The 17,139-nt window shown below is 45.1% G+C and overlaps 1 protein-coding gene and 1 long non-coding RNA gene across 2 annotated transcripts; both read right to left on the bottom strand.

Annotated features, from left to right (window-relative positions):
* Window positions 1-1,233: 1,233 nt before the first annotated feature.
* Window positions 1,234-3,777, bottom strand: LOC130989281 (uncharacterized). The gene is made up of 3 exons (XR_009090556.1): window positions 3,367-3,777; window positions 2,116-2,176; window positions 1,234-1,497 (listed from the first exon to the last, which is right to left on the bottom strand). It is a non-coding gene; the product is annotated as an uncharacterized LOC130989281 (long non-coding RNA).
* Window positions 3,778-6,669: 2,892 nt separating this feature from the next.
* On the bottom strand, window positions 6,670-7,146 carry LOC130990835 (uncharacterized). The gene has a single exon (XM_057915067.1). The coding sequence runs from the start codon at window positions 7,144-7,146 to the stop codon at window positions 6,670-6,672; it is 477 nt and encodes a 158-aa protein (XP_057771050.1).
* Between the last annotated feature and the right edge of the window lie 9,993 nt (window positions 7,147-17,139).

The raw sequence follows: 17,139 nt of genomic DNA on the forward strand, positions 1-17,139 counted from the left end.
GTGAAGGTCCTGGTGCGAATGGATCAACATCAGCCATAGTAATCTCGCCCTCTCCAACCGTAGGGGGGGAGGAACAGGGAGGGTCTCACGGATGGGGCTCATCAGCTGCTCGGTGGTATCGATGGCCTCAGTGGTGTCTATGGTCATAGGGGTAACCAAGATATCAATAGGAGAAATCTCCTCCTCGGGCAAAGTGCCCTGAGGAAGTGAAGGAATAGGGTCATCAATCGGCTGGGAGCTAAGGAGGTCTAGTCCCAATGCCATAAAAGGATCCTCAGTCTCAGGAAGACCCTAAGGCTGACTCTCTGCCTCACCCTCTCGGGTGTCACTTTCCGTCAGGTAAAAGTAGGGTGGGTTCGCATACATCACGAACCGGCTCAACAGAATGGTTAGGTACTCCGGGAATCGCGCCTCAAAACCTCCCGGTGCCAACGGGCTATAGAAGTCTGGGGCGATGAAAAGACACCAAGCCTGCCAGTGGGGTGGCATCCTATATGGCAGTATCTGCATGGCCAGCTGAGCCGTGACTCCATGCTTTACGGCGTCAATCCACCTGTGGTGGAAGCGTGCTAAGAACTCTCCAATAGTCTCGTGGTGCTCCAAAGTACAGTCATAGAAAGCCTGTACTATGTCGAATCCGTCTGCCATGCTAGAATAACAACTCGTGTTACTAAGTCAAGAATGACTTACTCGTTTATTACTCAATAACATACTCGTTTGTCGGTGTTCCTCTAGGATTCTCGTAGTGCATCGGTATCAATATTGATTCCAATAAAAATTTTCCAGCATCTTACTTATCCAGTCAATCAAAACCAGATATCAATAATATTGCATCATGTACTAATCATGCTTCTTTCTCAACTTATAAATATCATCAACTTATCAATTGCATATCTCATGCTCATAAGTAACTTTAAACTTTAACTTGCATACCTCGTCAAGCTGGCGGAGATGGGGTGTTGGCTCTTGTCAGTGACATAGCTCTTTTAGTCTAAGACTCTAGCTTAGACTCAATCAAAAAAAAGACTCTATAAGAGATTATACTCAGAGCAGACGAGCTGCTCTGATACCACTCTGTCGCAGCCCGATATAGCCAGTGATAGCGTATACCAAGTATCGTACGACTAATAAAAGAAATAGTGAAAGAAATAGGAATACATCTTGTTTTAGCGGAAGCAATTGCAAACTTTACTCATTTTAAAGAAGGATTTCAAGACCAAAATAATTACTAGCTTGGGTAAACATGATTAAGCCATTGAAACTTAGCAAGGGTCTGAGAAGTATTTCCCTTAAGGGATATTACAGACATAAGCAAATTAAATAAAGAGTTTCATCAGAGTTATGCAGCGAGATGCGTTACTATATGTGTGAAGACATATAGCAGGGAGTTCAAATTCTTATAGAGTCAAAGCTTATAAAGATAAATATGAGACATAGGAAAGACACAGCCAACTGACAATTCCAACAGCTTTCACCCATCCTCGCGCCAAGCCAGACCTGCATATTTAGAAATACATGCAGGGCTGAGTACCAAAAAGCACTCAGTGGACTCATGCCGGAAATAATTGAAATGTTGCTCTTAGAGCTATATGTCAATCTTGCCCTTTTCAATGCATCAACAGGATTTAACTGAGATTAAAAATACCTGTTCATGTTTTTCTGTCATAAACTCATTTGCATCATCATAATAATATCATTAGTCTGCAGACATTATATATTCACGGTATGTGCCAACTATGAGAACTCATATAATATATATATATAAGGTGAAGAGAAGGAGGCCTCCTTCAAATCACCGTGACCGGCCGACTAGAGACGGCTCACGATCACCTCTGCGCACAAAACCTTTACTGTCATATAAATCAGTCAAAGGCCGATATCTTGCATCATGATCATAATCATGTCTTTCATAGAGGCAACATACCATATCTCATTCTCATCAATAATAAATATGGCAAGTTGACAATTTTCATAATACTTATCAATAATGCTTCAACATGCTTCATTTTCATAAGATTCATCAATAATGCTTCAACATGCTTCATTTTCATAAGAATTTGCATTTGTACTCATTATCATGGTAGCTAGCCATAATAGAGTTAGAATAAAGCCCACCTGTCTCAGGGGTCGATGACGTAATGCTCAGAGTCGTACTAACGCCGGCCGTCACTCGAACCTTTGGTGGCGCACGTGGTTTAGATTGTCATGTGACAAAATAAACTCTAGTTAGAATTTCATCTAACTAATATCTCAATACTTATGCTTTCATCATATGCTTAATCTCATCTTATAACCTATCTACTATTTACCCAATTGGACCTCTCAATTTAATTAGATATCTTATCCAATTAAAAGACTCTCAATCCTAGGTAAATAGCATTCATAAACATCAAATAGTCATTCATACTTTGCAATAATCAATTTCCACATAATACATTTTCACGATTTATCACAATAGTCAAATGACTTAAAAAAAATAATCCTATGAACTCGAAATCTTTTTCCTTGTAAGTAAATTCCCAAATATTCACGTAAGCTTGGAAATAAATATAAAATTTTCTAGTAGTATTTTCATGACATAACATGGTGTATTAATCCACCAAAACTTTAAAATCCTCAAAACAATTACAAAGTAGAAATTTTCAGACTCCTACAGTTTATCATTCTGCTCTGCCTCAACTTTAACGAATAAACTGTTTTGACTCAGAAATCTCCTAGATTCGAGACTTACACTGTTGAAAACCTGTCTGCGTCTAGTTTTATTTAAAAAAAAGTAGAGTGAAAAACTCCAAGTGGTTTACGAGATATGGGTGTTTTCCCACAGTCTACCAGATTCGGCAGTTTTGCACGACTGGAAGCTATGATTTTTGACAAATAGTAAACGTTGGCCAAATGGTTTGAAATTTGGTGTAAATCAGTATAATACATGTATCTTTCTATCATAAAAATTTGGGAGGCTGAATGTTTTTGAAAGTTACTGAAAAGTGTGACTCTAGGGACTGCCTTTCTAAATTTCCGGTGGACATGCGCAGTAAACGTTTTGCATTTTAAAAAGGTAGTAAAAGAAGTCCAAATGACTTGAAATTTTACCAGCGTCCTCAAGACACATATATCGACACACTGTAAAATTTGGAAGAGTTTTGGACGAGGGAAACCTCGTCGACCGATCAGTCCAGAACGTAAGAAAACTTCTCAAAATGGTTGAAACAACAACATATACACATATCATCATAGATCTATACTTTCATCACCATTCTCATGCATTTTCACACTAATAACTCATCATGCTTCAATTATGCATCAATATACATGCTTATACCACAAGAAAATATATATATAACATAAGAGGAGGATTGAGGTTGCTACCAACAAGATCAATGGAGGTGGAGTAGAAGATGATGCGTAGTATGCTTGGAGCTTGAGCTTGAAGATGAACACTTTAAGAAACCTTGGTTCTTACTATATTTGGTGGAACAAGAAAAAGAAGTGTGGTGGAGTGAGGAGGAGGAGGAGGGCTGCTGAAAATAAAGAAGAATAAGAGAGGGAGGGAGATGAGAGAGAGGTGTGCATGTGCTTGTGAGCTTAAAGTGTGGAGGAATGAGTTGGCTAGTTAGATTAGCTTTTTAGGGGCTCTTTAATGGTGCATGTGATTTCCATTGATGGGAAAGAGAAGAATAATGTGGGAGAGTGGGGAGGGAGCTAGTGCTGCGTAAGGGTGAGAGAGTGAGAGAGAAAGAGTGAGAGAGATTGAGAGAGATAGAGAGAGTGAGAGAGAAAGAGAGATAGGTGTGTATATATATATATATATATCTATATATATATATATACTTGAATAATTATAACTCTTATTTAGTATGTGGGAAAAATATATCTCATGAAAATATATTTATTCATGTGAGGAAAAATTATCTCTATTATGATATATCTAATATCATAATAACAATGCATCAATAAATCATATGTGAATATTCTACCAAGTAAAATATTTATATCACATAGACATTTTAATAAAAATATAGGGCGAAGATAGGTTTCTCAATAAGAGAATTTATAAGACTCGAGAAAATAATATCGCCTCCTATTAAACTCTAAAAATTTCTTATCTCATTTATTCGCCCACGTGCATAATTCCTCTAGCTACTATTTAAAACTCAATTTAAATTCGAGCTAGGGCACAAATAGCTTCTCAAAACACGGGGTGTTACAGTAGTAGTTGGTGTCGGTGAGGCCCTGGTTGGCGTCGGTGAGGCCCTGGTTGTAATGGGCAAACCGAGCATCATATGTCGACACTTGGTCACGCAAACGCGTGACGTCCTCGCCGATGGTATTGACACGGCCATAGATGTCGCCCAACTGTTGCTGCATGGGCGTCACTTGGCCACCAAGCTGGTCCAGATGACCATAGATGTCGTTGATCCTGTTGTAGATGCCGCCCACCGAGTCCTGCACTGTATCGAAACGGGAGTAGACCTCCTAGCGGAACTGGCCAAATGACTCGTCAAAGTGGGCCTGAAACTGCTGAAAGGCATTGGAAGGGCCGGCCTCAGGATCATAAACGAAAGCAGGTGGTGGCACAGGCTCCTCCTCCTCGGCATCATCGGCCTCATCGTCGTCATCTAAAACATGGCGCGCCGAGGATGACGTGCCCTCGCCCCGGTTAAATTGCTGCAAGATTGCACAAACCTTGGGGCGTTTGGCCTGTGGAATGATGGTGAAATCAGAGGCCACAAATGTCTTTAGCTCAGAGCGATCAATCGTCCTTGTCTCAGAGGCGCGCAGGTGGGCGGGGACCTGGGTCGGCGGGAAGAGGCGGAAATGGAGGGCTAGGGCGGTAGAGATTGGGGTCAGGGAGGGCTTGAAACCCCCGTACCGGGCCATGCTGTGAAGCTGGTTCCAAATGATGGTGGTGGCGTCAATCGTCTTCTTGCGCTTTGCACACCATAGCATATAGAGTTCGGTCGCATTCACTTTGTTTGCCTGTTCCTTGCCCACAATGCAGAAGGACAAGAACTTGTGTAGCACGCCGATGTCGGCGTCTATGAGTTGATTGCTCGGGGCACCCTGGCCGGTCCAAGTGGGCAAACCCGTCAATTCTGTCCAAGCTTTAGAGGGCACCCACGTATCCGGGATTCCCTTCAAACGCCTCGGGTGAAACCCAAAGACTTCATTCATGATCTGGTAGGTGACGACGCATGGCGTATTGAGCATGTGACAATGAAGCTCGGACTTGTCGGCGGTCATGTTGAGAGTGCAAAGGAACTCCAGATGTAAAGGGAGCAAACCCGGCGGCGTCGTTTGTGAGAACTTGAAGAGTCCCAGGTTCTTCAAATGTGTCTCGATGGCTTGGTCAAGCTTCAACCTTCAGAGCAATGGCCAATCGAGACAGCGAGGTTGGGTGACTTGCTTCCCTTTTAGTTCCTTCCACCGAGTACCCTCCCAATCTTCAAAGATGGCGAACGGGGCATTGTAGACATGGCGGTTGTCCGTTGGTGGCGTGGGAGGACGAGGAGGGCGGATAGGTGAGGCCGGCTGACGGCTAGAAGAGGCCGGAGGGCTAGGTGGGGCCTCATCTTCGTCGTCGGCGACTACGAGGTGGCGGCGGCACTTGTAGGTGGTGAGATTCGCCATGGAAGGAGGCGGACGGAGGCAGCTGTGGTGACGGCGATGGCCGTGCAGACGGCGGGCTGCTGTGGAGACGGCGGCAGCAGTGGAGCACGGCGGCGGCCGTGGTCTGCTGAAGGTGGTGGAGGGGTAGCGGCAGGAGGCGGGCTGCCGGGCTGCTGCTGCTGTGCAGGGCGACGGGGAGGGAGGTTGGTGGTGGTTGGAGGCGAAGGGAGAGTGGTGGCGGAGGTGAGTATGGGTGGCGGTGTTGGACGGAGCTGCGGCGGCAGCTGCGGCTGTGGGTGTGTGGCGGAGAGTGGCGGTGTTGATGGTGGTTGGGCTGGGCTGTGGTGGCTGAGGGTGGTGGAAGTGGTGGTGGTGGTGAGGAGTTTGGGAAGGAAAGGAGAGAGGCGTGGGAGAGAGAGGCGGAAGGTGTGTATGGGTGGCTAGGGTTTGGGTCTTTAAAAAGGGGATGGGCCGGGCCGGGCTGAGTTGGGTTAGGGCTGGGCTGGGTTTGGGGAGGGCGACAGCGGCCGCTGTGGCACGGCGCCGCCGTGACCCCCCTTCGGGATTTGTGGGAAATGGCAACTTTAAATGTGGCGGCGCCCGCCGTGGAACGGCGGCGCCGTGGTCGGCGGCCGCCGTGAGACGGCGCCGCCTTCCCCCCCTTCGGCGTTTTGTGAATTGGTTGAAGATTTTGGTGGTGTGCAAGTTGCGGCGCCCGCCGTGAGGCGGCGGCGCCGTGTACGGCGGCCGCCGTGAGGCGGCGCCGTGTACGGCGGCCGCCGTGAGACGGCGCCGCCGCCCCCCCTTCGGCCTTTTGCTGATTTTTGCTATCCAGCAGCCAAAATCACATCCTTCAAGCTCGGGGACAGTCCGGTAAGCCTATTTCCTGCAACACCACAATAGAACACCAATGAAAACCCAACTAAAACCAGCAACAACAGGATACAACACCTCAAGGACTCACTCCACACAAAATAAAAAGGAAAAGAGAAGAGAAGAAACGTGGGTTGCCTTCCACGAAGCGCTCTAGTTAAGGTCGAGAGCTCGACGATATTAAGCTTGTCAAAACGTTGGATCGTGGAGTGCTTGGGACTCCACTACAACGGCAACCACTTCATGCTCCAAGTAGGGCTTCACCCTATGCCCGTTGACGGTAAACGTCTCTTCATTGTTCTCTTTGCTTAATATCACAGCGCCATGGGGGAGAATCTCCTTAAGAATGAAAGGGCCACTCCAACGAGACTTGAGCTTGCCCGGGAAGAGTTTCAACCTTGAGTTGAACAAAAGAACCTTCATTCCGGGTTGGAGATTCTTTGGCACAATACGGCTATCATGCAACCTCTTGACTTTATCTTTGTAGATCCTTGCATTCTCGTATGCCTCGTTGCGTAATTCATCGAGCTCTTCCATTTGCAATGCTCTGTGCTTCCCCGCGGTTGTAAGGTCGCAATTTGTGGCCTTGATTGCCCAATATGCTCGGTGCTCAACCTCCACCGGTAAGTGGCATGCTTTACCGTAGACAAGGCGGTAGGGGCTCATTCCCAGGATTCATTTGAAAGCGGTGCGATACGCCCACAAGGCATCATTGAGCTTAAGAGACCAATCCTTACGGGAGGGTTGGACCGTCTTTTCCAGTATGCCCTTTATTTGCCGATTACTTGTTTCGGCTTGCCCCGAGGTCTGGGGATGGTAGGGTGTGGCCACCTTGTGAGTGATGCCGTTTTTCCTCATAAGCTTCTCAAAAAGCTTCTTGCAGAAGTGTTTGCCTCCATCACTGATTATGGCCTTGGGAAATCCAAACCTACATAATATGTTCTCCTGCACAAACTTCAAGACGACATTAGCATCACATGTCCTTGTGGGGATGGCTTCAACCCACTTGGACACATAATCGACGGCAAGCAAGATATACTCAAAACCGTAAGACATAGGAAAGGGGCCCATGAAATCTATGCCCCACACATCAAAAATCTCCACAACAAGAATGCTCGTGAGGGGCATTTCATTCTTGCGCCCAATGTTCCCAACTCTTTGGCACCGATCACAAGCAAGATATAAAGAATGAGCATCTTTGAAAAGAGTGGGCCAAAACAAACCGGATTGGAGGACCTTATGAGCCGTCTTTTGTCCACCAAAATGCCCACCACAATGGGCTTCGTGGCAAAGCCTCAACACTTGTTGTTGCTCCACATCCGGGATGCATCTCCGAATCACCTCGTCCTTTCCCAACTTGAAGAGGTAAGGGTCTTCCCAATAATATTGCCTGCAAGTAGCCAAAAACCTTTTCCTCTCTTGGGATGTTAGATCGGGTCTTAATTCCCCACAAGGAAGGTAATTGACGATATCAGCAAACCAAGGAACAGAGGCAATTTCATAAGTATGTTCAAACGGGAAGGACTCATGTATGACATCTTGACTCGATTCAACCACATTATGCTCAAGTCTAGATAAGTGATCGGCAACGGAGTTTTCACTCCCCTTCCTATCCTTAATCTCAAGATCAAACTCTTGCAATAATAAAATCCAACGGATAAGGCGTGGCTTAGCTTGGGACTCGGTCAACAAATACCTTAGTGCCGCATGATCACTATGGACAATTACTTTAGAACCAATAATATAAGCATGAAACTTGTCTAAAGCAAAAACCACATCAAGTAACTCTTTCTCAGTGGTGGTATAGTTCACTTGAGCACTATTCAAAGTCAAGCTAGCATAGTAAATTACACGCAACATTTTATCAACACGTTGACCAAGAACGGCTCCCACAGCGGAGTTTGATGTATCACACATAATCTCAAAAGGCAATGACCAATTGGGTGCAACAACAACAGGTGCAGTGCTCAACTTAAGCTTCAGCAATTCAAAAGCATGCATGCAAGTTTCATCAAAATCAAAATTCACATCTTGAGCAAGCAGACGACATAAAGGTTGGGTAATCTTAGAGAAATCCTTAATGAAACGCCGGTAAAACCCGGCATGACCTAGGAAACTCCTTATTCCTTTCACATCAATTGGCGGGGGTAATTTTTCAATCACCTCCACCTTAGCCCTATCAACCTCTATACCATCTTTTGACACAACGTGGCCAAGAACGATGCCACTAGTCACCATGAAGTGACTCTTTTCCCAACTAAGAGTTAGCCCACTCTCTATACACCTTTTTAAAACCAAGTTAATTTTACCCAAGCAATCACTAAACGAATTACCAAACACGGAAAAATCGTCCATGAAAATTTCAACAAAATCAGCTATCATTTCCGCGAAGATCGACATCATGCACCGTTGGAAGGTCCCCGGTGCATTGGACAGCCCAAATGGCATCCTCTTCCACGCAAAGGTACCAAATGGGGTGGTGAACGCCGTCTTGTCCTGGTCCTCCGGCGCGATTGCTATTTGGTAATAACCTGACAAACCATCAAGGAAACAGTAAAAATCATGTCCAGCTAAACGATCCAACATTTGATCAATGAAAGGAAGAGGAAAATGATCTTTCTTTGTGACGGCATTTAGCTTCCTGTAGTCAATACACATACGCCAACCCGTGACCGGACGGGTCGGCACCAACTCCTTGTTGTCATTGAGGATAACCGTGATTCCTCCCTTCTTGGGCACCACATGCACCGGGCTTACCCACTCACTATCGGCGATAGGGTAAATGATCCCTTCCGCTAATAGTTTGAGTATCTCCTTGCGTACTACCTCCATGAGGACGGGGTTGAGTCTTCGTTGACCATCCCTCTTGGGTGTTGCTCCATCCTCGAGGTGAATCCGATGCATGCATGTGGCGGGGCTAATGCCACTAATATCGGCAAGGCCCCAACCAAATGCCAACTTGTTGCTCCTTAGCACTTCCATCAACGTCATTTCTTGCTCATGCGTGAGCTCGGCGGATATTATCACGGGCTTCTCCTCTCCTTCTTCCAAGTACACGTATTTGAGGTGTTTGGGGAGATCCTTGAGTTCCAATTTGGGCTTTTTGCACTTCGTGGCATCTTCAAGCACCACAGGCTCATCAATGGGGAGTTTGTCTCTTCCTTCTCTCTCTCTCTCCTCGGCTTCCTTAGCAAACTCCTCCATATCCGCCGATCCTGCAAAGACCTCCACTATCTCTTGTTCCTGCACATAAACCATCTCGGCGAGGCCATCAATAGCATCTATATAGGAGCATTCATTAGTAAATGAAGATGATGGCAAAGCGCGACTATGATGCACAGAAAAAGACACGGACTCTCCTAACACGGTCATTTTTATTGTTCTATTTTTCACATCAATCAACGTGTTAGTGGTGGCCATGAATGGTCTTCCTAGCAGTAAAGTATGTTCCTTGCCATTCTCATGAACTTCTCCTATTTCAAGCACAACAAAATCGACATGCACGATTAAACCACCCACTCTAACTAAGATATCCTCAATGACCCCACGAGGATACCTAACTGATCTATCTGCCAATTGCAAGCACATTCGAGTGGGTTTTAAATCACCTAACTCTAGTTGTTTAAAAATAGAGTACGGCATCAAATTAATTCCTGCCCCCAAATCAAGCATACCCGAGGCCTCCTTACCATTCCCCAAAGCAATATTGATAACAAAACTACCTGGATCTCGTTGCTTGGGTGGCAAGGGCTGTTGCATGATGGAATTGGCAACCTCGGACACAAGAACCTTCTCGTTGTCAACAAACTTCCTCTTCTTAGATGCCAGCTCCTTGAAGAACTTCAAATAGGCTGGGACATTTCTGATCACGTCCAGAAGTGGCAAGTTGACATTCACCTTTGCCAACATGTTGTAGAAATCGGTGAATTGTTGATCTTGCTTCTCATTCCTCAACCGACCTGGGTACGGAATCGGTGGTCTGTAAGGCTTGGTGGCCTTGTGAAGCTTCACTGAGGGCTCTCCTTCCTACTTTTCTTCTCTCGGTGGGGGTACTTCTTTCACCATCTCCTCCTCACAAGTTTCCTTAGGGGGCTCGTCAGTAGGGATCTCCACTTGTTGTCCACCTTTTTTCCACTCCGTAGGACTGTGACAGCTTGAGCTTGATGAGGCTGCAATCCTTGGCCATGGAGCTTCCCTGGTTGTTGCTGCTGTTGCATCTGGTTCAAGGTCCCTGAGAGTTGTCCAACGGTCGTCTCAAGGCGCTTGATTGTAGCAGACTGTGACTCCATGTTCTGTTTGGTCATCTCCATAAAGGATTGCATGGTGTCTTCGAGGGACGGCTTCTGCGGTTGAGCTTGCTTCTGAAACTGTTGGGGGGCAGTCTAGAATTGCTGCTGCTGCTGAAAATTCCCTTGTTGCATAGGGAATTGTTGATACTGCTGATACTGCGGGGGCTGTTGCTGCTGCTGATAAGCTTGAGGGTAGTTCTGCTGCTGAGGAAATGGGACCTGCTGCTCAGGTGGGTAGAACTGCTGCTGGTTCTGATACCCAAATTGCTGAGGGGGACGACGGAATTGATTTCCTTGATTTGATCCCGACCCTTGGCCAGGCGCTTGGTTCCTCCATCCAGAATTCTGCTGAGTTCTCCACCCTGAGTTGGAATTTTGTTGCCCTTGATTAAACATGGGCCTCTGTTCAAATTGAGGTCTCCCTGGGTATCCCTGGGAAGCATAGACCTCTGTCTCCCCTTCAGGTGTGAACTCCCCCATTCAGTGGCACTCGTTGGTTCCGTGGCTAAATTCGCCACATATGCCACATCCTTCTGCTGGCGGTGCCTGAGCTGGCGGTGCTTGAACGGGTGGAGGCTCCACCTGGTTCATTCTTAGATGCTGAACTTGCCTCATCAAGTCCGCTACTTGCTTCTGCAGCTCATTGTTTGGGGCTACAGCATTGGCTTCAACCCTCCTTCCTCTGACTGATTTTTGTTGAGAACTCGCAGCAAGTGTGTTGAAGATCTCCTGGAGTTCATCAGCTGTCTTTCGGGCAATGTTGCCCCCAGCGGTACTATCCACCATAAACTGTGATGTCTGAATCAATCCGTCGTAGAAAAACTGCATCAACATGACAGGTGCTAACTGGTGCTGTGGGCACTGACGGAGGAGCTCTTGGAATCTCTCCCAAGCCTCGTGGAGAGGCTCGTCAGCTCCTTGTATAAAGTTCATTATCTGGCTCCTAATCTTCTGTGTCTTGTGATTAGGGTAGTATTTGAGCATGAACTTCTCACATGCCTCTCCCCATGTAGTGATGGAGTTCGGCGGCAAGGACAATAACCACGTTCTCGCCCGGTCCTTGAGTGCATAAGGTAGGCACTTGAGTCTCAACTGTTCTTCGGTGAGGTCCAACAGTGGGAAGGTCTGCACTTGAGTGCAGAAGTCTCGGATGAACTGTAAGGCGTCCTCACAGGGCATCCCATGAAAAAGCGGCAACAGGTTTGAGTCGTTGGGTTTCAGATTGTAATTCCGGACTGCTGTGGGAAGCACTATCGCTGAGGTGCTAGTGTTCCCGATGACCAGCCTGGAGAAATCTCCCATGTACTGTACATTCCGCTCCGCCATGGCTTCTTGGTGAGGATTGAGATGAACTTCTTCTTCCTCTTGCTCACGCCCTTCGCCGTTCTCTAACGGATCTTCTAAGTCAACTGAGCGTGAATCCTCAAAGTCTTCCAGAATGGGGTTGGAAGTGATTCTCTCTTCACAGTCTTCCTCTCGAAACTGTGATTCCACAAGGTTTCTCGAACTGGACTCGGACTCCTCCTCCAGGCTTGAAAGGATCTCACGGGGTCGATGTATGTTGTCGTAGTAAGGTGCAAGCTTTCTCTTCAAACTTCTACGTCCTTGCATACACAACACGAACAAACAAATCAAACGCACCGGAGGGAGAAAATAACTGAGTTAAAAGAAAGAAATAAAAATAAACACAGAAAACAATGCAACACAATCAAATGCCTAAAGCCTTCCCCGGCAACGGCGCCAAAATTTGACTCATCCAAAAACACCTAGCGGATGGACTCGAATTTATACGAGGTCGTCCTAGGGTGGTAAGGTGACTCAAGTCGTCTCACAAGGAAGACTTAGCAGGGCTCTAATCGTGTTACTCACAAGGAACTTAAAGGAAATCTAAACACTCTAATCAGATAATTTGGTCTGTCACTATCTCGTACTCTAATCACCAAAGCATAAACAGAAGGAGCAATAAACATTAACTAATACAGTAGAAAAGAACAACTTAAGAACACAAGGATTAAACAAGAAAACTATCAACTAGGGTTTCAATCTCGAATTCTAAACCAAACGATCGTAAACTCATAAACATCAATGAGTAAAAACTAACTAGGCAAGAACTAAATCAAGAATAAGATTCAAATTCAAGAAAGCTTTAATCTCCATAAAAGAAAGGAATAACATTCTCCAATGAAAGAAAACCGAGAGCAACAATAACGATCTAACGATACTCGTAAATTATAAAGATTCAACGATCATAAACTCAAATCATCACATTCATCAAAAGCAATAAACAAGAATTTAAATAAACCAAGGGATTCAAATTACTAAGGTAAATAAATCGGTTCTTACACAACGTAGCAATCCAAGGAAAACTAATCCGATGAGATGAGAGTTGGCATCACAAGCGATCCAATGAATCCAAAAGCGAAAGTAAATGTTTGAAGCTCTAAAAACCTTAGGAAAAATGTGGAAAATCGCCCTAGAGGCTGCTGAGTTCGAAGATGTCAAATAAAACCCTAAAAATCGGTTTTTATAAGCTGAAACGTAACTGCCGGAATTACACAGGGGCGGCTGCCGCCGTGAGGGCCCTTCGTGGATTCCTTCAAAGGAGAGCACGGCCCGCGCCGTGAGGCCGCGGTCGCCGTCTGGACGGCGGCCGCCGTAGCACAGCGGCGGCCGTGAGTCTGCTTCCGAAAGTCGCTCGAAACGATGCTGAAAATGCTAAACGACTCACGAATCCTGCACACGACAAAAATACACCAAAAAGATCATCGAGCACGTGAAAAATAAGGCAAAGAGGTATAAAACATGCTCGAATGCACGGTAGAAACACTAGCAAATACTGCCCAAAAACGAGGTAAACAAAGATCCCAGGTATTTTTCATGTGAATTTGAAGGAAGGAGGTTGAAGGCCCCTAGAATTACAGCTTGGACCGACGACAATACATGCCGGAGGTTTTACGGTTGTCAAAATTGGAATATATTTGTTCTACAAATATAATTGAAGTATGTAATTGATGCACTACTATTATTTGTCTAATTATCTTGCAAAAAGTGTCATCTCAGACTAAGAATTGTGGATATTTTGAATGGCGTGACGAACCATTGTGCGCAAGAGGTACATATGTAATCATTGATTTGAGGAACAAGAACAAGCAATTGTTGCATGAGTTGAGCAAAGCGAAGGTAAGAGGCAACTGTGAATTGGAGAATGAGCTTGTAGAGCTATGGAAAGCTATCCGAAAATAAGAAAAGAATAAAGAAGACCAGAATTGCATATGTTATTGCAATTTTTTCTTGGTTGTTGTTGTTGTTTTTTATTTCTTTTTAATGTAAGATGATGTATGGCATGACCGTACTTCGGGTTTTAATCGAAGCGGTCGTATTGATCAATGTACAAATAAATTTATAACCTTACCCAAGACAGGTGCAGTGCCTAATGGTAAGCAAGGGTCGATCCCTCAGGGAGTTGGTGCAGCTTGTCTCTTGTCACAATCAAAAATAAGAAAATGGTGGGGGTTGACTATCGTCCTGGTCACGAGACACCTCTCGGGACTAAACTCAACTTGACTTGAAATAATGAAAATAACTGAAAACACTAAACAGAAATATCAATAGTAAAAGGCAATCTGGTCAAGACGTCGAATCTGTGGATAATCTCTTACACTCGCTCCTTGGTCAAGATATTCATTTCAATATTGTGTCTACCGGTTATAACTTACCAATGGCTTGTACCCCCATTCTCACTTGTCACGTGCACTTCCATCATCTAAGAAAATCTATCCTTAAGTGTGTTTAAGATAAGGGACGTCCTATACCATTAAACCATCTCGACCTAACCATGCAATAGGACACCTCAGAGCATGCAATTAAACCGAGAAGCATTTAGACCTAGATAGACCCGATATCGAACTTAGGTAGACCATAGTCTACTTCAACCTCTGATGCCTGCAAATACTATCAAGACGCACAGTGATCGTACACACCCTATAATCTTGATTTATTGATGATCTAAGTTTACTCAATTAATTAATGGTCTGTTAACTAATCAAGTTGAATTAGACATTGATGCGTCTTCGACTTTTGGGCCATTTGGCCCTATTTTTCTCTTTATTTGTGTCAGTTCAGGTCTGTCCAGGGGAAAACGAAGTTGTTGAGGAAGGAAGGTCCAGTAGAGCGAAACAGAAGAAATGTGGTTGGAAAGGGCATTACCAGGCCCAGATTGCAATGTTATGTTTACCAGCATGGAGCTTCGGCTGCAGTACCTCTCCAATTTAACTTGGGGCATGGGAACCCGAAGCAACCCACCTAGTATGAATCAAACCGAAGGAAGCAATCCATCTGACCACTACAATGAGAAGCAGACAACCGAAGCCAGGAAATGAAAGTAAATCCCGGGGATTTGGAGGAAGCGAACAGAGGGAGAAGGAAGGAGCTAGAAGAATCTGAAGAAAGGGAAAGGTTGACTACAGCAAGCAACTGGAAGCTATCTTCAATCGGATCAATCAAGGATTGAGTTAAAGAAGGAAAGAAGATCTCGATGAAGATATGAAGCCGACGCAGCTAGGGTTAGATCCTTTACCATTCGGCAGTATAAAAGGAGGATGGTGTGCAAGCGTGAAAGAACTTCTTGGCACTTTTGAACTCTTGTTTTATTTAGTTTACTACTTTAATCCTGCCGTGTGTGGCATCAAAACAATTTTACATTCCAGTACTATTTCTTATTTCCGTTTTGCTTTCAATTCGAACAAGATTCAAGGCTCGCGGCCGTAGGTATCATTTCTATTAATCAAGTATTTCATTTTACTATGTGATGTGTTTAATTCATTTTGCATTTATGAATTCTGCTATGTGTGAGTAGTCCGCTTGGTGAGGTTTTAGGGGTGGAAATAATTGTTGTCAACATGTAAACATTCGTGAGACATTTGTTCTTTCGGTTGAGTCTCGTGGTTCCGGAAGGATCTGTTCGAAACCATGGGCAGTAGGGGCCTAACGGGTGATCTCCGTTTGGTAAAACGCTGTCCATGTCAAGCAAAGGCCAGGATATACCAGGGCGTGACAATCGGTATACCCACGACCGAGTAGCTGAGCAGCGTCAACAAAAGGCGTTGTAGATCCGGAAGGTGGGGAAAGGATTGATGGGATACACTGTCCTTCTTCAGTCTTGGGCTTCTCTAGAGACTATCCATCAACTGTGACGAGGCATCAAGCCATGGTTATCAAACGAGGAAGGTAACTTCTGCGCCGTAGCATGTCTATGACTGGTCGGCTAACAAGCCGGAAATGGCTTGTGTCCAGGAGGCATGTGTCACTCAAAGTGCAGAGTTGGGGACCTCGGGAGAGAAGGTTGGTGATGGTCATACTTGGTGAGTAACGGGTATGACTACCATCTAAGGAGAAGTGAAGCACTGCCTTGTGACCGGGGATTGTGTGACCTTCGGACCAAGTGACTACAATGGATTCAACCATCCCAAGTGTGAAGTATAACCCCTTGAAACGCCCCAATGTCTTTGGGCTACGCCTTGGGTTTATATGGACCATGGACGGATCATCAGTATGCCTATGACCGAAACGAATGTTGGCAACAGTTATGACCTAACCGAATAACCTCACCCCTTTGTTATTATTGATCTTGTTAATTTCTTGTGCAGAGTATACAGATTGACACCTGTTACACCTCAGTTTTTCGTTGGAGAATAAGTAGTTCCTCACTCCCTGTGGGATTCGACCCTACACTTACCACTAAGACTTGATTCTTGTTGTGAGACGTAGGAGCGTGTATTGTCTGTATCGGGCATACACAAGTATTTTGCTCGCACCGCACGACGGGTACGTGTCAGACACTTGATTATAATGCCCAGCACTTCGGGAACACAACATGCAATTACTTAAGCACACGATTAAACCTCACGAGTTTGTAAGTTCATATCTACATCATCTATACCTTGCCCAAATCTATAAACTTAGCTAGACATAATATTAGGTTGCGAAAACAAAAGATAAATAAGACATGGAAATAAATAAAATAAACTTACTTAATATGGGAAAAATGGCCAGGATGCTACACTGCCAACATAAAGCATCAACTAAACGTCTTGCCCAAACCGGAACTTAAACATAAACTAAATGCAGAAAAATAAACTATTGTTTTCGATACTAACCCTACTCCTCTATTCCGTGCACATTGTCTAACTTTTTCCACACTCCCAAATGAAATGAGAACATGTATTTATAGAGATCCAGGCGTGGGCCAAAGGTCAATACGCAGCTAGGGTTTTGGAAAATCCAACTCCGGCCACAAGTGCAAAGACTCTACCCTTGATAAACTCCCCCCTTTTGATCCGTGCATATCTTCAAGCTTTCATCAAATCCACTC

The sequence above is a fragment of the Salvia miltiorrhiza genome, chromosome 6, assembly GCF_028751815.1.
Source record: "Salvia miltiorrhiza cultivar Shanhuang (shh) chromosome 6, IMPLAD_Smil_shh, whole genome shotgun sequence".
NCBI classification, from domain to species: Eukaryota; Viridiplantae; Streptophyta; class Magnoliopsida; order Lamiales; family Lamiaceae; genus Salvia; species Salvia miltiorrhiza.